The sequence below is a fragment of the Cherax quadricarinatus genome, unplaced genomic scaffold, assembly GCF_038502225.1.
Source record: "Cherax quadricarinatus isolate ZL_2023a unplaced genomic scaffold, ASM3850222v1 Contig279, whole genome shotgun sequence".
In the NCBI taxonomy this organism is placed as follows: domain Eukaryota; kingdom Metazoa; phylum Arthropoda; class Malacostraca; order Decapoda; family Parastacidae; genus Cherax; species Cherax quadricarinatus.
In genome coordinates, this window is record NW_027195305.1 from 40,803 (window position 1) to 62,345 (window position 21,543).

The 21,543-nt window shown below is 43.2% G+C and overlaps 1 protein-coding gene across 1 annotated transcript in view; it reads right to left on the reverse strand.

The window, feature by feature from the left end:
• Positions 1–19,741: 19,741 nt before the first annotated feature.
• Positions 19,742–21,543, reverse strand: part of LOC138851298 (uncharacterized) — a 121,592-nt gene continuing 119,790 nt past the window's right edge. Inside the window, exon 3 of the mRNA XM_070080285.1 lies at positions 19,742–20,856. Within this exon, the coding sequence (XP_069936386.1) occupies positions 20,844–20,856 (13 nt within the window). The 3' untranslated portion in view covers positions 19,742–20,843. The remainder of the gene's footprint in view (positions 20,857–21,543) is intronic.

The window sequence follows — 21,543 nt, forward strand, 5'->3', positions numbered from 1 at the left end:
TAAATGGGTTTAGTACCTTTGTCAAGTGGAATACGGTGAGAGATCAGTGGGGTCAAACCCATTGACTCACCATCTAGTGCGACTGCAGAACGTGCACGATTGAGAACCTGGAGAAGTTTTGGGACCTCTTCAGGATAGTTTGTCAAAGCTAGACCATCTTCCTGCACTGTCTGGGTGTTGGAAGAGTCAACAGCAGACTCGCCTGGGAGAACTGCACTAACAAGGAAGTCAGCTGGGGCTTCACCCTCCACTCTCACCGGGAGAGGGAATCTGACAAGGTCGACAAGTGAGGTATTCTTCCGCAGGGGAAATTCTCGACTATGCAAGTTGACAACAAGGACTTGCAACTTACCACGTTGCACTGTGTGCAAGGATGGTTCAAGGGAGAGGCCCTTGACTCGGCACGTGTCGTTGTCAACCAGCACATGGTCTCCTTCAAAAGCTCTGCTCACTTACACTGTAACAGGAGTGAGCGAGTTAGCTGACAAAGTGACGTCATACTTTGTACAAGCAGTAACTCTGCTCGCTGATACCATGACACGAGTCAGACAGTCACCTGCCGACAGGGATACTGCGGCTTGACAACTGCTGTTCTCTACAACAGTGTCAGAGTTAGAGTGAAGGTTAGACTGGGCGCCCCCAGACTGGGTTTAACTGGTAACTAAGCGCTGATGGCCAGGAGGTGACGGGTAATGAGCTCTACTACGAGGTCGATCAGGACAAGAGACCGACCCCGGGGAGAATGTGCTATGGAAACCACCGGTTTCCAACGATTCCAGGCACTGTGCATACTCTGAGACAGAGTGGCACGTAGTGGATCCTAAGCGCACGCCCCAGAAGGGCACATCCACTCCGTTGAATTCTGCTTTCCACTCAGCTGGATCTAAGCGGATCCTAAGGTCTGCCATGGTTTTGAACCCTATGAGCAGGTCACCATGGAAAACAATACTATCTACGACCAAGAATTTTGCGGACAGCTTGTGACCCTGGACCGCAAATTCTAATGTTGTACGACCACGAACCGTCAGCGGATTACCTGAGACTCCTCTCAAGGTCTGAATGACAGACGGCTCTGTCAGCATGGCCGCGTGAAGGCCAATGTCTTGGAAAAGAGTGGAGCGGACAATGTTAACCACCGAACCTGTATCTAGGAAAAGCTGGACAGGCTTATGGTGGACAGTGGACTCGATGAGCGGTCCACACGGGTTGTCATACCGAACATGAAGGCATGACAGGCCGACAAAATCCCCGGAGTCACAGCTGCTTGAGGCTTGATGCTTGTTGACGAGGCTCGACCTGGAAGGTACGGTACGAGTCTCGGCAACAACGTCAAGACACTCTGTTTCCTCACTGTCGGCAAGCGTATCACTGCCCAGGGCGGCGAATGCATTGCGGACAGGGACGGAATACAGCAACTCCGACAGGGTTACTATGTCTTTCGCTGGTTTTGCGGACGCACCTCTTCCCCCGAACTAGTGGAAGGGCTTCTACGAGCACGTGCATTGCGCGACGACTGCTTGCTCCACTCAGCTGACAGCATACTTCACAGCTTGCGACACTCATGGGAGGTATGGCTGGAAGTATTGTGGTACATACAGACTCCCTCACGAGACTGAGCATGGGGACGGTGACGGTTACTTTGATACTGAGCGTGGGGACGGTTATGGTAACTTTGATACTGAGCGTGGGGACAGTGACGGTTACTTTGCGGGGACTTAGGTTTGTAACACTCCGATCGGTAGTGCCCGCGTTTCCCACAGTTGAAACAAGTCACCACCAGGTGAGGTTGGAGGTGGTGTTTACTAGCGACATTGTGCCTTGGTCCAGGAGGTCGATGACTGCTTTTTTGTATGAGACTGACTGTTGTTACTGTGGTCAATATTTTTACTTGGGCGAGTGTTAGTGGGACTGGGGTTAGAAACTTTGTGGGCTGGCTGTCTGACAGCAGCGGCAAAAGTGACTTCCGGCTGCGACCGCAGGGTCACTGTGGATGGCGCCGGAAGGATGGGTATAGGATCATCTGCAAAGCGACAAACCTTGCCTTGCTCGGCAGGCGGCTTGATCGCGTCAATGGCATCATATGCACCCAGGACGTCGTGCTGAGGGCCGAGTCCTAGTGCATCAATGGCACCTCGGAGGTTAGGGGGGCATCCCTCTGCATGATGCCTACAGCCAGCATGGGGATGATGTCTTCAGCTTTAATACAGTTGTCACCATTCACCCACTTAGTGGAGCTGATGGCATCAGTAAAGTCTTTGGCGGCTTGCTCAAACCGGCAAATGCAAGCCAGGGGGCTTTCGTACTGGTATTGGCATTCGGCCAAGACGCTGGTAACGATGTCAATGTAATGGCGTTGGCGGCTACGCCGAAAATAACGCCTAAATTCCTCCTTAAGTTCGTCCCAAGACTGAATCTTACAAACGAGGGTCGGGTATGGACGAGTAGCCGGGCCACTGGTGGTCGAGACTTGAGCCACAAGTTGACCAAATGTCACGGGGGCTTCGATGCCCTGCCACGTGTTCACGCTAGCTGAGGCACCATTGCTAGCATCAGCAGAATCTGGACTAATGGTACGGCCACTGCGTGTCTTAGTCATGACGTCAATTGTTCAAACGCAAGCAGGTCACGAAGAGGGTAAACAGGTCAGAGCAAGAAATGGTATGCACTGGCTACAATTCAACACAGAGTCAGAGAGAACACAGCACCACGGTACTAGGTAAACTGCTTAGTGATGGAAATAATTTGAGCAAAACAACAAAAAAAAAGTGGTACACTCTGAAACACAAAATAAGAGATGTATGCAAGAGAATGAACTACAGGGGAGTGCACAAAATGAAGCTAAGGGTGGTCAATAACTTCACCAGGAGTCTGGCAACAAAATTTATGAAAAGGAGTTGAACTGTAAACACTGGTAGCAAAAATTGCACAAAATTTAAAATAAATCAGGTACTACACAATACTAAACTGTGCTGCAAGCACGGTTTAAAAATATTGCAGGTGCTAGCAGTTGCAAACTGGAATGCAAAAAAAAGGTAATTCACTTGCACAAAGGGAAGTTGACACAGCAAAGATATCAGAGTATGGGATAGTGCCAAAAATCACAGAAAAAAAATACACTTTATCAAGAAATGCTATATTGCACACAAAATAAAATTAATAAAAATGCAAATTATTAAATTCAAGAATAGGGCAAAGGTTAACTGGTGTTAGCAGGGTGTACACTGGTGTTAGCAGGGTGTACACTGGTGTTAGCAGGGTGTACACTGGTGTTAGCAGGGTGTACACTGGTGTTAGCAGGGTGTACACTGGTGTTAGCAGGGTGTACACTGGTGTTAGCAGGGTGTACACTGGCAAAAACAAAAATTTCACAATCTCAAGGTCAAAATTAATGAACTTCACAAGTAATTTTGGTAATTAATGGTAAATAAGCAGGTTCCCAAAAATACACTCAATGACTTGGGTATACAAAATAGCAAAAAGTAATGCACATTGGTGAATATTCACAGATAAAACATAGAATATATGTAAAGCAAATAAATGGGGAACAGGAGAAAAGTGTAATGGGCTAGGCACAGATTGTATCACTGCAGGTAGAATAAACTAATACTTAAGTACTTGAAGATTACATTTATTGAAGAAAAAAAACACTAACAAACAAAACAGTGCAGGGTTGTCAACAATCTGTGGCTAACTTGCAGGTGCAACTAACAAAATTAACAGCACACAGGAATTACATGAAAACTGTACGTGAGAGGTAAATTGTATAAATGGTTAACACTGAACAATTTAAATTAATAACTGAGGTGCAAGATGCAGAATAAAATACTGGAATTTAAAATGTAGGAGTGCAAAATAAATGTACAAAATTTAAGAAGCTGTGGTAAGTGGCAAAATGTGCACTGATGACACTGAACAATTTACTGAAGTATGGCTTCAGTAACTGTAACTGTATTGGTGCAGGACAGTTAAATAATGTCACAAAATATTAGGAAATGCTAGGTAAGTCACTGTTTACTTAACTTTGAGTGCAGGAGATGGACGAAGGTACTGGTGCTGCAGGTCCTGAAACTTTCAGTGATGCTCTAGTAACACTACACGCCTCGTAGCATTTGTACACTGCTATGGGGCTTCAATGTCGTAGGAAAAATTATCAGAATGGACTTGGGAAGAACAGGAAAGACCGGGGTTACTCTGTGGAGGTATAAGATATGAGAGAAACGTGGCTAACTCAGCGTGATCCACAGCTGTGCGTGGTTTGTTTACACTGGCAAGCGTGTCTGGGCGCGCTGACTGACTGCGGCTTCAGCACACGGAGAACAAAACATTTACTGCACTACTCAAACGTGCTAAAAACAAGCTTAAGTGAAACTATGAACCGGGACGAGTAAGTTTTACTGTAACAAATCACTGGGGAAAACAGAACTGGTGATGAACTGGGAATGTAACAGCAAGGGAAAGAAAACAAAATTTAACTGGGCAACACAAAAAAAACTGCACTGGCTGGAGATACGTAGACGCTGAGTAGCTGTAGACACAATGATGAGTCACAAGCTGCTGTAGACGGCGTGGGGGCTGAACTGAGCTGGCTTAGGGGCTAAGCCAACTGGGTTCCCACGTGGTTAAGCCAGGTAGAACTTCTTGGAGGAAACTGGGAAGAACACAACACACATGGACGGCGAGATGGACGTCGTTGCGTAGAAGAGAAGGCTGTAGAGGAGGCTGGTGTGTTTACGCGCTGATTAGGGAATAAACCAACCCCAGAGCTGCCTCGTGGTCACGCGTGGAGCCACACGAAGCCAACACACTAAACGACCTCACCTCTACTTCTTGTAGCTGAGAAGGGCGTAGGGACGCTGTAGGAGGCAAGAGAATGGTGCTGGAGAGTGTTGAAGGGCTGTAGAGAGGGTGATGAGGTGAACACATGACTGCTAAGGCTGGAGATGACGCCGTGACGCCTATGTCCAGATTTTGTGGGAAAAATCTAGGACGAAGATCTATCTCAGGTCCCATCAAGACGCTGGGAGTAACAGATAACTCTTTAGGCCAGCAGGTGCGTTGGATGACGACGGATGATGTTGACTGGCGTCGACCGATGGTGTTGACTGGCATCAACCCCTCCACCCTGAGTAGGCTCACGATGCCGTTGACTCCGCTGTCACCACTGTTATTGCTGTTCTTACTGCTGAACAGCGGTTTAGTGCCGATGAAGGTAGCATAGGAAGCAATGATACGGCCGTGGACTAGTTTGGCTTTAATTGGGTAGGAGTGAATACACAACGGGCAGTGTGAGGGAGTGACCGCAAGCCAGTCCGTGGAGGAGGAGCACTTGTGTCTATCAAGTCGGTCGGCCTAGGAGTGAGAGCGGATGGGCTCAGCCTCCCACTGACCTGAGTGAGCCTACAGAGGGCAGCACCTAAATGCCGCGAAATATGAACTGGTCAGAGCAGACGGCTAGGCTGTGTGTTCTGACAGTACAGGCTGTCTTGACAGTACAGGCTGTCTACACATGTACAAGATATACAAGTACATGTACAAGGTATACAAGTACATGTTCAAGGTATACAAGTACATGTACAAGGTATACAAGTACATGTACAAGGTATACAAGTACATGTAGGTATACAAGTACAAGTACAAGGTATACAAGTACATGTACAAGGTATACAAGTACATGTACAAGATATACAAGTACATGTACAAGGTATACAGACCATAGCTGATATCAGTGGCATACTACTAAATAGAAAGTCCCTTGTTATATATATGCCATCCACACCAATCCATTATCACCCAGGGTGCGACTCACACCAGTCCACTAACACCCAGTATGCGACCCACACCAGTCCACTAACACCCAGGATGCGACCCACACCAGTCCAGTAACACCCAGGGTGCGACCCACACCAGTGGACTAACCCAGATACCCATTTTACTGATGAGTGAACATCGAAAACCGGTGTATAGAAACACGCCCAGTGTTTCTACCCTGACTGGGAATCGAACCCAGACCCTCGCCGTGAGAAGCGACAATTTTATCCTTCATGCCACCAGAGCCCACATAGACAGATATTCATTAAGAATATATAAAGCATAACGGGAATAACACCCGCCACATTCATTCAAATTTTGAGTCAAAACAACAATACACTGTTATACAACTTTCCAACTTGAACAATATTATTATACACAGCCTTACAACCATCTGTTCTCAACTAGACAACATTATACACGGCCTTACAACCATCTGTTCTCAACTAGACAACATTATACACAGCCTTACAACCATCTGTTCTCAACTAGATAACATTATACACAGCCTTACAACCATCTGTTCTCAACTAGACAACATTATACACGGCCTTACAACCATCTGTTCTCAACTAGACAACATTATACACAGCCTTACAACCATCTGTTCTCAACTAGACAACATTATACACAGCCTTACAACCATCTGTTCTCAACTAGACAACATTATACACAGCCTTACAACCATCTGTTCTCAACTACATAACATTATACACGGCCTTACAACCATCTGTTCTCAACTAGATAACATTATACAGAGCATTACAACCATCTGTTCTCAACTAGATAACATTATACACGGCCTTACAACCATCTGTTCTCAACTAGATAACATTATACACAGCCTTACAACCATCTGTTCTCAACTAGACAACATTATACACAGCCTTACAACCATCTGTTCTCAACTAGATAACATTATACACGGCCTTACAACCATCTGTTCTCAACTAGATAACATTATACACGGCCTTACAACCATCTGTTCTCAACTAGATAACATTATACACAGCCTTACAACCATCTGTTCTCAACTAGATAACATTATACACAGCCTTACAACCATCTGTTCTCGACTAGACAACATTATACACAGCCTTACAACCATCTGTTCTCAACTAGATAACATTATACACAGCCTTACAACCATCTGTTCTCGACTAGACAACATTATACACAGCCTTACAACCATCTGTTCTCAACTAGATAACATTATACACAGCCTTACAACCATCTGTTCTCAACTAGATAACATTATACACGGCCTTACAACCATCTGTTCTCGACTAGACAACATTATACACAGCCTTACAACCATCTGTTCTCAACTAGACAACATTATACACGGCCTTACAACCATCTGTTCTCAACTAGACAACATTATACACGGCCTTACAACCATCTGTTCTCAACTAGACAACATTATACACGGCCTTACAACCATCTGTTCTCAACTAGACAACATTATACACGGCCTTACAACCATCTGTTCTCAACTAGACAACATTATACACGGCCTTACAACCATCTTTTCTCGACTAGACAACATTATACACGGCCTTACAACCATCTGTTCTCGACTAGACAACATTATACACACGGCCTTACAACCATCTGTTCTCGACTAGACAACATTATACACGGCCTTACAACCATCTGTTCTCGACTAGACAACATTATACACGGCCTTACAACCATCTGTTCTCGACTAGACAACATTATACACACGGCCTTACAACCATCTGTTCTCGACTAGACAACATTATACACGGCCTTACAACCATCTGTTCTCGACGGCCTTACCACCATCTGTTCTCGACTAGACAACATTATACACGGCCTTACAACCATCTGTTCTCGACTAGACAACATTATACACACGGCCTTACAACCATCTGTTCTCGACTAGACAACATTATACACGGCCTTACAACCATCTGTTCTCGACTAGACAACATTATACACGGCCTTACAACCATCTGTTCTCGACTAGACAACATTATACACACGGCCTTACAACCATCTGTTCTCGACTAGACAACATTATACACGGCCTTACAACCATCTGTTCTCGACTAGACAACATTATACACGGCCTTACAACCATCTGTTCTCAACTAGACAACATTATACACGGCCTTACAACCATCTGTTCTCGACTAGACAACATTATACACGGCCTTACAACCATCTGTTCTCGACTAGACAACATTATACACACGGCCTTACAACCATCTGTTCTCAACTAGACAACATTATACACGGCCTTACAACCATCTGTTCTCAACTAGACAACATTATACACAGCCTTACAACCATCTGTTCTCAACTAGACAACATTATACACGGCCTTACAACCATCTGTTCTCAACTAGACAACATTATACACGGCCTTACAACCATCTGTTCTCATCTAGACAACATTATACACGGCCTTACAACCATCTGTTCTCAACTAGACAACATTATACACGGCCTTACAACCATCTGTTCTCGACTAGACAACATTATACACGGCCTTACAACCATCTAGACAACATTATACACGGCCTTACAACCATCTGTTCTCAACTAGACAACATTATACACACGGCCTTACAACCATCTGTTCTCAACTAGATAACATTATACACGGCCTTACAACCATCTGTTCTCAACTAGACAACATTATACACGGCCTTACAACCATCTGTTCTCAACTAGACAACATTATACACACGGCCTTACAACCATCTGTTCTCAACTAGACAACATTATACACACGGCCTTACAACCATCTGTTCTCAACTAGACAACATTATACACGGCCTTACAACCATCTGTTCTCACTGTTCTCATCTAGACAACATTATACACGGCCTTACAACCATCTGTTCTCAACTAGACAACATTATACACGGCCTTACAACCATCTGTTCTCAACTAGACAACATTATACACGGCCTTACAACCATCTGTTCTCAACTAGACAACATTATACACGGCCTTACAACCATCTGTTCTCAACTAGACAACATTATACACAGCCTTACAACCATCTGTTCTCAACTAGATAACATTATACACGGCCTTACAACCATCTGTTCTCAACTAGATAACATTATACACGGCCTTACAACCATCTGTTCTCAACTAGATAACATTATACACGGCCTTACAACCATCTGTTCTCAACTAGATAACATTATACACGGCCTTACAACCATCTGTTCTCAACTAGACAACATTATACACGGCCTTACAACCATCTGTTCTCAACTAGATAACATTCACCTCTGTTATTCACAGTTACAGACAACATCTTCATTTAGAAGTTTAGACAACAGACAACATCTGTTTAGATAACATACACCAACCTTTATACAACAGACACACTCTGTTTAGACAACAGACAACATCTGTTTAGACAACATACACCAACCTTTAGACAACAGACACACTCTGTTTAGACAACAGACACCATCTGTTAAGACAACAGACACCAACTTTTAGACAACAGACAACATCTGTTTAGACAACAGACACCATCTGTCTAAACAGGCACCAATTTTTAGACAACAGACACCATCTATTTAGACAACAGACACCAGCCTTTCGACAACAGATACCATCTGTTTAGACAACAGACACCAACCGTTTAGACAACAGACACCAACTGTTTAGACAACAGACACCAACTGTTTAGACAACAGATACCATATGATTATACAACAGACACCAACCTTTAGACAACAGACACACTCTGTTTAGAAAACAGACACCATCTGTTAAGACAACAGACACCAACTTTTAGACAACAGATAACATCTGTTTAGACAACAGACACCATCTGTCTAAACAGACACCATCTGTCTAAACAGACACAAACCTTTAGACAACAGACACCATCTATTTAGACAACAGACACCAGCCTTTAGACAACAGATACCATCTGTTTAGACAACAGACACGAACTGTTTAGACAACAGACACCAACCGTTTAGTCAACAGGCACCAACTGTTTAGACAACAGATACCATCTGTTTAGATAACAGACACATCTGTTTCGACAACAGACACCATCTGTTTCGACAACAGACACCATCTGTTTCGACAACAGACACCATCTGTTTAGACAACAGACACCATCTGTTTAGACAACAGACACCATCTATTTAGACGACAGACACCATGTGTTTCGACAACAGACACCAACTGTTTAGTCAACAGACACCATCTGTTTCGACAACAGACATTATGTCAGCATAGTTGCTGATCCCTGTATTCCCAGTATTATATAGCATAGCAGTAGCATCATCCATGTGCTTTAGATACGAGACCCCTCGTAGGCCTGTGCTTTGTGTGACGTCACGGGATGCACACGAGGAGGCTCATCCCTCTGTCCCGCTCTCACTCGGCGGCAGACCATCCAGGCGTAGACAGGCAAGGCACTGGGCTCCATCCTACACCATCTCAGACTGACAATATAGCTACCATCCTACAAGTGTGTCTACTTTCAACCTGTGATATCTCCATTTAAGAACCCTTACGATAATTATGTGTTTCGACAACCGACACCGTCTGTTTCGACAACAGACACCATGTGCTTCGACAGCAAACACCATCTGCTTAGACAACAGACACCATCTGTCTAGACAACAGACACCATCTGTTTAGACAACAGACACCATCTGTTTCGACAACAGACACCATCTGTTTCGACAACAGACAACATATGTTTCGACAACAGACACCATCTGTTTAGACAACAGACACCATCTGTTTAGACAAGACACCATCTGTTTAGACAACAGAGTCCATTTGTTTAGACAACAGGCACCATCTGTTTAGAGAGACACCATCTGTTTAGACAACAGGCACCATCTGTTTAGAGAGACACCATCTGTTTAGACAACAGGCACCATCTGTTTAGAGAGACACCATCTGTTTAGACAACAGGCACCATCTGTATTCAAAGCTTCAGTTAACACTCCATCTTCATTCACAGCTCCTGGCAACGATCACTGTACAGCTGATGAGCTTTACTTACCAGCGTTACTCACAGCTTTACTTAGCAGCGTTACTCACAGCTTTACTTAGCAGCGTTACTCACAGCTTTACTTAGCAGTGTTACTCACAGCTTTACTTAGCAGTGTTACTCACAGCTTTACTTAGCAGCGTTACTCACAGCTTTACTTAGCAGCGTTACTCACAGCTTTACTTAGCAGCGTTACTCACAGCTTTACTTAGCAGTGTTACTCACAGCTTTACTTAGCAGCGTTACTCACAGCTTTACTTAGCAGCGTTACTCACAGCTTTACTTAGCAGTGTTACTCACAGCTTTACTTAGCAGCGTTACTCACAGCTTTACTTAGCAGCGTTACTCAGAGCATTACTTAGCAGCGTTACTCACAGCTTTACTTAGCAGTGTTACTCACAGCTTTACTTAGCAGTGTTACTCACAGCTTTACTTAGCAGCGTTACTCACAGCTTTACTTAGCAGCGTTACTCAGAGCTTTACTTACCAGCGTTATTCACAGCTTTACTTACCAGCGTTACTCACAGCTTTACTTAGCAGCGTTACTCACAGCTTTACTTAGCAGCGTTACTCAGAGCTTTACTTACCAGCGTTACTCACAGCTTTACTTACCAGCGTTACTCAGAGCTTTACTTACCAGCGTTACTCACAGCTTTACTTACCAGCGTTACTCACAGCTTTACTTACCAGCGTTACTCACAGCTTTACTTACCAGCGTTACTCAGAGCTTTACTTACCAGCGTTACTCAGAGCTTTACTTACCAGCGTTACTCAGAGCTTTACTTACCAGCGTTACTCAGAGCTTTACTTAGCAGCGTTACTCACAGCTTTACTTACCAGCGTTACTCAGAGCTTTACTTACCAGCGTTACTCAGAGCTTTACTTACCAGCGTTACTCACAGCTTTACTTACCAGCGTTACTCACAGCTTTACTTACCAGCGTTACTCAGAGCTTTACTTACCAGCGTTACTCACAGCTTTACTTAGCAGCGTTACTCACAGCTTTACTTAGCAGCGTTACTCACAGCTTTACTTAGCAGCGTTACTCACAGCTTTACTTAGCAGCGTTACTCACAGCTTTACTTAGCAGCGTTACTCACAGCTTTACTTAGCAGCGTTACTCACAGCTTTACTTAGCAGCGTTACTCACAGCTTTACTTAGCAGCGTTACTCAGAGCTTTACTTAGCAGCGTTACTCACAGCTTTACTTAGCAGCGTTACTCACAGCTTTACTTAGCAGCGTTACTCACAGCTTTACTTAGCAGCGTTACTCACAGCTTTACTTAGCAGCGTTACTCACAGCTTTACTTAGCAGCGTTACTCACAGCTTTACTTAGCAGCGTTACTCACAGCTTTACTTAGCAGCGTTACTCACAGCTTTACTTAGCAGCGTTACTCACAGCTTTACTTAGCAGCGTTACTCACAGCTTTACTTAGCAGCGTTACTCACAGCTTAGCAGCGTTACTCACAGCTTTACTTAGCAGCGTTACTCACAGCTTTACTTAGCAGCGTTACTCACAGCTTTACTTAGCAGCGTTACTCACAGCTTTACTTAGCAGCGTTACTCACAGCTTTACTTAGCAGCGTTACTCACAGCTTTACTTACCAGCGTTACTCACAGCTTTACTTAGCAGCGTTACTCAGAGCTTTACTTAGCAGCGTTACTCAGAGCTTTACTTACCAGCGTTACTCACAGCTTTACTTAGCAGCGTTACTCACAGCTTTACTTAGCAGCGTTACTCACAGCTTTACTTACCAGCGTTACTCAGAGCTTTACTTACCAGCGTTACTCACAGCTTTACTTAGCAGCGTTACTCAGAGCTTTACTTACCAGCGTTACTCAGAGCTTTACTTACCAGCGTTACTCACAGCTTTACTTAGCAGCGTTACTCACAGCTTTACTTAGCAGCGTTACTCAGATCTTTACTTACCAGCGTTACTCAGAGCTTTACTTACCAGCGTTACTCACAGCTTTACTTAGCAGCTCTACTCAGAGCTTTACTTACCAGCGTTACTCAGAGCTTTACTTACGAGCGTTACTCACAGCTTTACTTAGCAGCGTTACTCAGAGCTTTACTTACCAGCGTTACTCAGAGCTTTACTTACCAGCGTTACTCACAGCTTTACTTAGCAGCGTTATTCAGAGCTTTACTTACCAGCGTTACTCAGAGCTTTACTTACCAGCGTTACTCACAGCTTTACTTAGCAGCGTTACTCAGAGCTTTACTTACCAGCGTTACTCACAGCTTTACTTAGCAGCGTTACTCACAGCTTTACTTAGCAACGTTACTCAGAGCTTTACTTACCAGCGTTACTCAGAGCTTTACTTACCAGCGTTACTCGGAGCTTTACTCAGCAGAGTTACTCAGAGCTTTACTTAGCAGCGTTACTCAGAGCTTTACTTAGCAGCGTTACTCAGAGCTTTACTTAGCAGCGTTACTCACAGCTTTACTTAGCAGCGTTACTCACAGCTTTACTTAGCAGCGTTACTCAGAGCTTTACTTAGCAGCGTTACTCAGAGCTTTACTTACCAGCGTTACTCAGAGCTTTACTTAGCAGCGTTACTCACAGCTTTACTTAGCAGCGTTACTCACAGCTTTACTTAGCAGCGTTACTCACAGCTTTACTTAGCAGCGTTACTCACAGCTTTACTTAGCAGCGTTACTCACAGCTTTACTTAGCAGCGTTACTCACAGCTTTACTTAGCAGCGTTACTCAGAGCTTTACTTAGCAGCGTTACTAGCTTTACTTAGCAGCGTTACTCAGAGCTTTACTTAGCAGCGTTACTCACAGCTTTACTTAGCAGCGTTACTCACAGCTTTACTTAGCAGCGTTACTCACAGCTTTACTTAGCAGCGTTACTCACAGCTTTACTTAGCAGCGTTACTCACAGCTTTACTTAGCAGCGTTACTCAGAGCTTTACTTAGCAGCGTTACTCAGAGCTTTACTTAGCAGCGTTACTCACAGCTTTACTTAGCAGCGTTACTCACAGCTTTACTTAGCAGCGTTACTCACAGCTTTACTTAGCAGCGTTACTCACAGCTTTACTTAGCAGCGTTACTCACAGCTTTACTTAGCAGCGTTACTCACAGCTTTACTTAGCAGCGTTACTCACAGCTTTACTTAGCAGCGTTACTCAGAGCTTTACTTAGCAGCGTTACTCAGAGTTACTTCAGCGAGCTTTACTTAGCAGCGTTACTCACAGCTTTACTTAGCAGCGTTACTCACAGCTTTACTTAGCAGCGTTACTCACAGCTTTACTTAGCAGCGTTACTCACAGCTTTACTTAGCAGCGTTACTCACAGCTTTACTTAGCAGCGTTACTCACAGCTTTACTTAGCAGCGTTACTCACAGCTTTACTTAGCAGCGCAGCTTAGCAGCGTTACTCACAGCTTTACTTAGCAGCGTTACTCACAGCTTTACTTAGCAGCGTTACTCACAGCTTTACTTAGCAGCGTTACTCACAGCTTTACTTAGCAGCGTTACTCACAGCTTTACTTAGCAGCGTTACTCACAGCTTTACTTAGCAGCGTTACTCACAGCTTTACTTAGCAGCGTTACTCACAGCTTTACTTAGCAGCGTTACTCACAGCTTTACTTAGCAGGGTTACTCACAGCTTTACTTAGCAGCGTTACTCACAGCTTTACTTAGCAGCGTTACTCACAGCTTTACTTAGCAGCGTTACTCACAGCTTTACTTAGCAGCGTTACTCACAGCTTTACTTAGCAGCGTTACTCACAGCTTTACTTAGCAGCGTTACTCACAGCTTTACTTAGCAGCGTTACTCACAGCTTTACTTAGCAGCGTTACTCACAGCTTAGCAGCGTTACTCAGAGCTTTACTTAGCAGCGTAACTCACAGCTTTACTTAGCAGCGTTACTCAGAGCTTTACTTAGCAGCGTTACTCACAGCTTTACTTAGCAGCGTTACTAACAGCTTTACTTAGCAGCGTTACTCAGAGCTTTACTTAGCAGCGTTACTCACAGCTTTACTTAGCAGCGTTACTCACAGCTTTACTTAGCAGCGTTACTCACAGCTTTACTTAGCAGCGTTACTCACAGCTTTACTTAGCAGCGTTACTCACAGCTTTACTTAGCAGCGTTACTCAGAGTTACTCACAGCTTTACTTAGCAGCGTTACTCAGAGCTTTACTTAGCAGCGTTACTCAGAGCTTTACTTAGCATCGTTACTCACAGCTTTACTTAGCAGCGTTACTCAGAGCTTTACTTAGCAGCGTTACTCAGAGCTTTACTTAGCATCGTTACTCACAGCTTTACTTAGCAGCGTTACTCACAGCTTTACTTAGCAGCGTTACTCACAGCTTTACTTAGCAGCGTTACTCACAGCTTTACTTAGCAGCGTTTACTCACAGCTTTCAGACTTAGCAGCGTTACTCACAGCTTTACTTAGCAGCGTTACTCACAGCTTTACTTAGCAGGGTTACTCACAGCTTTACTTAGCAGCGTTACTCACAGCTTTACTTAGCAGCGTTACTCACAGCTTTACTTAGCAGCGTTACTCACAGCTTTACTTAGCAGCGTTACTAGCAGCGTTACTCAGAGCTTTACTTAGCAGCGTTACTCACAGCTTTACTTAGCAGCGTTACTCACAGCTTTACTTAGCAGCGTTACTCACAGCTTTACTTAGCAGCGTTACTCACAGCTTTACTTAGCAGCGTTACTCACAGCTTTACTTAGCAGCGTTACTCACAGCTTTACTTAGCAGCGTTACTCACAGCTTTACTTAGCAGCGTTACTCACAGCTTAGCAGCGTTACTCAGAGCTTTACTTAGCAGCGTTACTACTTAGCAGCGTTACTCACAGCTTTACTTAGCAGCGTTACTCACAGCTTTACTTAGCAACGTTACTCACAGCTTAGCAGCGTTACTCAGAGCTTTACTTAGCAGCGTTACTCACAGCTTAGCAGCGTTACTCAGAGCTTTACTTAGCAGCGTTACTCAGAGCTTTACTTAGCAGCGTTACTCAGAGCTTTACTTAGCAGCGTTACTCAGAGCTTTACTTAGCAGCGTTACTCACAGCTTAGCAGCGTTACTCAGAGCTTTACTTAGCAGCGTTACTCAGAGCTTTACTTAGCAGCGTTACTCAGAGCTTTACTTAGCAGCGTTACTCAGAGCTTTACTTAGCAGCGTTACTCAGAGCTTTACTTAGCAGCGTTACTCAGAGCTTTACTTAGCAGCGTTACTCAGAGCTTTACTTAGCAGCGTTACTCAGAGCTTTACTTAGCAGCGTTACTCACAGCTTTACTTAGCAGCGTTACTCAGAGCTTTACACAACATCAACCGTCTTCATTATTTTTATTATTATTATTATTATTATTATTATTATTATTATTATTATTATTATTATTATTATTATTATTACTATTGCTGGTTTCTTTTTCTGTCTCATAAACACGCTAGATAACAGGATATCTTGCTACTCCTACTTACACTTTGGTCACACTTCACAGACTTGCACATGCATATATATATACATACATCTAGGTTTTTCTCCTTTTACTAAATAGCTCTTGTTCTTCTTTATTTCTTCTATTGTCCATGGGGAAGTGGAAAAGAATCTTTCCTCCGTAAACCATGCGTGTCGTGTGAGGCGACTAAAATGCCGGGAGCAATGGGCTAGTAACCCCTTCTCCTGTAGACATTTACTAAAAAAGAGAAGAAGAAAAACTTTATAAAACTGGGATGCTTGAATGTGCGTGGATGTAGTGCGGATGACAAGAAACAGATGATTGCTGATGTTATGAATGAAAAGAAGTTGGATGTCCTGGCCCTAAGTGAAACAAAGCTGAAGGAGGTAGGAGAGTTTCGGTGGGGGGAAATAAATGGGATTAAATCTGGAGTATCTGAGAGAGTTAGAGCAAAGGAAGGGGTAGCAATAATGTTGAAGGATCAGTTATAGAAGGAGAAAAGAGAATATGAATGTGTAAATGCAAGAATTATGTGGATTAAGGTAAAGGTTGGATGCGAGAAGTGGGTCATAATAAGAGTGTATGCACCTGGAGAAGAGAGGAATGCAGAGGAGAGAGAGAGATTTTGGGAGATGTTAAGTGAATGTATAGGAGCCTTTGAACCAAGTGAGAGAGTGATTGTGGTAGGGGACCTGAATGCTAAAGTAGGAGAAACTTTTAGAGAGGGTGTGGTAGGTAAGTTTGGGGTGCCAGGTGTAAATGATAATGGGAGCCCTTTGATTGAACTTTGTATAGAAAGGGGTTTAGTTATAGGTAATACATATTTTAAGAAAAAGAGGATAAATAAGTATACAAGAAATGATGTAGGGCGAAATGACAGTAGTTTGTTGGATTATGTATTGGTAGATAAAAGACTGTTGAGTAGACTTCAGGATGTACATGTTTATAGAGGGGTCACAGACATATCAGATCACTTTCTAGTTGTAACTACACTGAGAGTAAAAGGTAGATGGGATACAAGGAGAATAGAAGCATCAGGGAAGAGAGAGGTGAAGGTTTATAAACTAAAAGAGGAGGCAGTTAGGGAAAGATATAAACAGCTATTGGAGGATAGATGGGCTAATGAGAGCATAGGCAATAGGGTCGAAGAGGCATGGGGTAGGTTTAAAAATGTAGTGTTAGAGTGTTCAGCAGAAGTTTGTGGTTACAGGAAAGTGGGTGCGGGAGGGATGAGGAGCGATTGGTGGAATGATGATGTAAAGAGAGTAGTAAGGGAGAAAAAGTTAGCATATGAGAAGTTTTTACAAAGTAGAAGTGATGCAAGGAGGGAAGAGTATATGGAGAAAAGGAGAGAGGTTAAGAGAGTGGTGAAGCAATGTAAAAATAGAGCAAATGAGAGAGTGGGTGAGATGTTATCAACAAATTTTGTTGAAAATAAGAAAAAGTTTTGGAGTGAGATTAACAAGTTAAGAAAGCCTAGAGAACAAATGGATTTGTCAGTTAAAAATAGGAGAGGAGAGTTATTAAATGGAGAGTTAGAGGTATTGGGAAGATGGAGGGAATATTTTGAGGAATTGTTAAATGTTGATGAAGATAGGGAAGCTGTGATTTCGTGTATAGGGCAAGGAGGAATAACATCTTATAGGAGTGAGGAAGAGCCAGTTGTGAGTGTGGGGGAAGTTCGTGAGGCAGTAGGTAAAATGAAAGGGGGTAAGGCAGCCGGGATTGATGGGATAAAGATAGAAATGTTAAAAGCAGGTGGGGATATAGTTTTGGAGTGGTTGGTGCAATTATTTAATAAATGTATGGAAGAGGGTAAGGTACCTAGGGATTGGCAGAGAGCATGCATAGTTCCTTTGTATAAAGGCAAAGGGGATAAAAGAGATTTCAAAAATTATAGGGGAATAAGTCTGTTGAGTATACCTGGTAAAGTGTATGGTAGATTTATTTTTGAAAGAATTAAGAGTAAGACTGAGAATAGGATAGCAGATGAACAAGGAGGCTTTAGGAAAGGTAGGGGGTGTGTGGACCAGGTGTTTACAGTGAAACATATAAGTGAACAGTATTTAGATAAGGCTAAAGAGGTTTTTGTGGCATTTATGGATTTTTAAAAGGCATATGACAGGGTGGATAGGGGGGCAATGTGGCAGATGTTGCAAGTGTATGGTGTAGGAGGTAGGTTACTGAAAGCAGTGAAGAGTTTTTACGAGGATAGTGAGGCTCAAGTTAGAGTATGTAGGAAAGAGGGAAATTATTTCCCAGTAAAAGTAGACTTAGACAAGGATGTGTGATGTCACCGTGGTTGTTTAATATATTTATAGATGGGGTTGTAAGAGAAGTAAATGCGAGGGTCTTGGCAAGAGGCGTGGAGTTAAAAGATAAAGAATCACACACAAAGTGGGAGTTGTCACAGTTGCTCTTTGCTGATGACACTGTGCTCTTGGGAGATTTTGAAGAGAAGTTGCAGAGATTGGTGGATGAATTTGGTAGGGTGTGCAAAAGAAGAAAATTAAAGGTGAATACAGGAAAGAATAAGGTTATGAGGATAACAAAAAGATTAGGTGATTAAAGATTGGATATCAGATTGGAGGGAGAGAGTATGGAGGAGGTGAATGTATTCAGATATTTGGGAGTGGACGTGTCAGCGGATGGGTCTATAAAAGATGAGGTGAATCATAGATTGATGAGGGGAAAAGGGTGAGTGGTGTACTTAGGAGTCTGTGGAGACAAAGAACTTTGTCCTTGGAGGCAAAGAGGGGAATGTATGAGAGTATAGTTTTACCAATGCTCTTATATGGGTGTGAAGCATGGGTGATGAATGTTGCAGCGAGGAGAAGGCTGGAGGCAGTGGAGATGTCATGTCTGAGGGCAATGTGTGGTGTGAATATAATGCAGCGAATTTGTAGTTTGGAAGTTAGGAGGAGGTGCAGTATTACCAAAACTGCTGTCCAGAGGGCTGAGGAAGGGTTGTTGAGGTGGTTCGGACATGTAGAGAGAATGGAGCGAAACAGAATGACTTCAAGAGTGTATCAGTCTGTAGTGGAAGGAAGGCGGGGTAGGGGTCGGCCTAGGAAAGGTTGGAGGGAGGGGGTAAAGGAGGTTTTGTGTGCGAGGGGCTTGGACTTCCAGCAGGCATGCATGAGCGTGTTTGATAGGAGTGAATGGAGACAAATGGTTTTTAATACTTGACGTGCTGTTGGAGTGTGAGCAAAGTAACATTTATGAAGGGATTCAGGGAAACCGGCAGGCCGGACTTGAGTCCTGGAGATGGGAAGTACAGTGCCTGCACTCTGAAGGAGGGGTGTTAATGTTGCAGTTTAAAAACTGTAGTGTAAAGCACCCTTCTGGCAAGACACTGATGGAGTGAATGATGGTGAAAGTTTTTCTTTTTCGGGCCACCCTGCCTTGGTGGGCCACCCTGCCTTGGTGGGCCACCCTGCCTTGGTGGGCCACCCTGCCTTGGTGGGCCACCCTGCCTTGGTGGGCCACCCTGCCTTGGTGGGAATCGGCCAGTGTGATAATAAAAAAAATTATTATTATTATTATTATTATTATTATTATTATTGTTATTATTATTATTATTATTATTATTATTATTATTATTATTATTATTATTATATTCATTGTTAAGTATTAAACCTGTAAGTTTAACATTACTTGGAAAATGTGAAGTAATCAGGTTTGATCCAAGGAAAGCGATTGAAGCATAAATTCCTTCTTTCTCTTGTGTCTCTCCTGTTTTCCCTTTATTCTTGTGTAAGATGATCATCCTGTGGTATATTATCCTGGTCTTCAGGAGTCGTAACTTTGTAAGATGGTCATCCTGTGGTATATTATCCTGGTCTTCAGGAGTCGTAACTTTGTAAGATGGTCATCCTGTGGTATATTATCCTGGTCTTCAGGAGTCGTAACTTTGTAAGATGGTCATCCTGTGGTATATTATCCTCGTCTTCAGGAGTCGTAACTTTGTAAGATGGTCATCCTGTGGTATATTATCCTAGTCTTCAGGAGTCGTAACTTTGTAAGATGGTCATCCTGTGGTATATTATCCTGGTCTTCAGGAGTCGTAACTTTGTAAGATGGTCATCCTGTGGTATATTATCCTGGTCTTCAGGAGTCGTAACTTTGTAAGATGGTCATCCTGTGGTATATTATCCTCGTCTTCAGAAGTCGTAACTTTGTAAGATGATCATCCTGTGGTATATTATCCTGGTCTTCAGGAGTCGTAACTTTGTAAGATGGTCATCCTGTGGTATATTATCCTCGTCTTCAGAAGTCGTAACTTTGTAAGATGATCATCCTGTGGTATATTATCCTAGTCTTCAGGAGTCGTAACTTTGTAAGATGATCATCCTGTGGTATATTATCCTAGTCTTCAGGAGTCGTAACTTTGTAAGATGGTCATCCTGTGGTATATTATCCTGGTCTTCAGGAGTCGTAACTTTGTAAGATGGTCATCCTGTGGTATATTATCCTCGTCTTCAGAAGTCGTAACTTTGTAAGATGATCATCCTGTGGTATATTATCCTAGTCTTCAGGAGTCGTAACTTTGTAAGATGATCATCCTGTGGTATATTATCCTAGTCTTCAGGAGTCGTAACTGTAACAATGGTAAACTCTGCTAAAATATATATTGATTAGACAAAAATATACTGATATTCTTCAGGAATATTATAATTACGTTACTTCACTAGCGCGAGTTAAATTGTCTTTATGTGTTAATGTTGTGACCTGGGGGAGTAAATGTTAATGTTGTGACCTGGGGGAGTAAATGTTAATGTTGTGACCTGGGGGAGTAAATGTTAATGTTGTGACCTGGGGAGTAAATGTTAATGTTGTGACCTGTGGGAGTAAATGTTAATGTTGAGACCTGTGGGAGTAAATGTTAATGTTGTGACCTGGGGAGTAAATGTTAATGTTGTGACCTGTGGGAGTAAATGTTAATGTTGAGACCTGTGGGAGTAAATGTTAATGTTGTGACCTGGGGAGTAAATGTTAATGTTGAGACCTGTGGGAGTAAATGTTAATGTTGTGACCTGTGGGAGTAAATGTTAATGTTGTGACCTGTGGGAGTAAATGTTAATGTTGTGACCTGGGGGAGTAAATGTTAATGTTGTGACCTGGGGGAGTAAATGTTAATGTTGTGACCTGGGGGAGTAAATGTTAATGTTGTGACCTGTGGGAGTAAATGTTAATGTTGTGACCTGTGGGAGTAAATGTTAATGTTGTGACCTGGGGGAGTAAATGTTAATGTTGTGACCTGGGGGAGTAAATGTTAATGTTGTGA